The sequence below is a fragment of the Morone saxatilis genome, unplaced genomic scaffold, assembly GCF_004916995.1.
Source record: "Morone saxatilis isolate NCDOM2014 unplaced genomic scaffold, NCSU_SB_2.0 Contig17, whole genome shotgun sequence".
Lineage (NCBI taxonomy): Eukaryota > Metazoa > Chordata > Actinopteri > Moronidae > Morone > Morone saxatilis.
The window spans coordinates 1,992,332-1,993,944 of NW_023339729.1; the positions used below are offsets into that span (position 1 = coordinate 1,992,332).

General features: G+C 43.0%; 1 protein-coding gene across 1 annotated transcript in view; it reads left to right on the plus strand.

Moving 5' to 3' along the window:
• The window catches only part of LOC118326506 (scavenger receptor cysteine-rich type 1 protein M130-like), a gene marked incomplete at its 3' end in the record, with an annotated part of 7,342 nt that overhangs the window by 4,868 nt on the left and 861 nt on the right, over positions 1-1,613 (plus strand). The window contains 1 exon segment of the mRNA XM_035659508.1: positions 967-1,257. Within this exon segment, the coding sequence (XP_035515401.1) occupies positions 967-1,257 (291 nt within the window).

Sequence of the window (1,613 nt, forward strand, 5' to 3'; positions counted from 1 at the left end):
ATTATTATTATTATTATAGTATTTGCAAATAACCATTTTAGAGCTATGGAATATTCCCCAAATCCATCACAGTCACGTTTTATCTGTACTAATCTTTCATTTAAGGTTAATTTGATCAAAAATCCCACAGACATTGTATGTGTGACCTTACAAAGTGTCAAGGACTGTCTATATACACTGTTGGTCTGTGTGAGGCTTCACAAAGAATCTAGTCCCTGAGTTGAGTTAGTTTAGCACTGAGTCTATTCTGTGTGCCCTGATAGCTCCCCTGGGAAGAGGTGCTGACAGCACGGCTGTGTGACAGTGACTCTTCAGCTGACAGCGTAGTCAGCCGAGAGACATTAAGGCAAAACCCATCGTTTGCATAATAAAAGTTTTCATTTTAGTTGTCTTGGCAACACATCTTATAGGTTGCACAATATTAAGATATATATTTATATATTTATGTATTTGTCTATTTCCCACCAGAAATTTCGGCCCTTAAAATTTTCATCTGCCGGAGAACTTTCCCCTGATACTGTCCAAAGGCTGTAGCTATATGCCGGCTAACCTAAACCTTGGTTGAACCGCAGTTTCTACCTTTCTACCGTAGACAAACCAAACACTGAGCTGCTATGTCGAGGCCTTTCAGGGTTTTTTTTCTTGTTTTGAAAGAATTTTAAAAAAAACACACTAGTAGGTCATCTCCCCTACTGCTCGCCCCTGTCTCCAGCATGTGAAAAAATCCAACAGGTTTGACAGCCTGTTGTGCATAGTAAGTGGTTGCTGAACGATGATCAGACCATCTCTGTTTGGGGGAGGAGTTTAATGAACTGTCAATTGGCACACAACTTCTGTAGCCACCCCAAAGAGTGTGTGGGTCAAAACTGCACCACACCACATACCATCAGGGGTCAGCACGAGCCAAGATTCACTGTAGATTTCTGTTTAAAGGTGCAGCTCAATTCTCTCTGTGCCTGTTTTCAGAGTCTGTAAGGCTTCTTGGAGAATCGGATACTTGCACGGGGAGCGTGGAGGTGAAGTTGGATCAGGGTTGGGCCTCAGTGTGTGAGGACGGATTTGATTCTGAGGCTCAAAAGGTGGTCTGCAGGGAGCTCGGCTGTGGGCCTCCAGGGTCTTTTAGGGGGACATTTAGAAAAGGAGAAGGAACGGTCTTATCCAAACAGCTCCAGTGTAAAGGCAACGAGTCTCGTCTTATGGACTGTGCCAGTTCGATCCACAGCAACTGCACACCAGCATCTGGAATTTCATGCTCTTGTAAGTATCTAAATATAATCTTTTTTAAGTGTTTTTTACAGCCTATGGGGAAACCTTAAAGCTGCTGTAGGTAGTAACCTTTATAAAAAAAGTGAGAAAGATTGATGTTTTTTTAAGTTTATGGTTGGATCACTGTTCCAGCCTGCAAAAAGGTTCAATAAAGGTGTCATATTCGCGTTTTCTCAGGCAAACCATATGCAGACTGCATGACGCAGTTTGAAAGCTCCCATTAAAAGCTGTGCATCGACTGTCTTCTCTCTGTCCAGATCTTCATGAGTTGAGACTGGTGGAAGGAGAAAATCACTGTGAAGGCACACTGGTGGGAAAGGAGAACGGAGAGTGGAGGCCCATGTCTG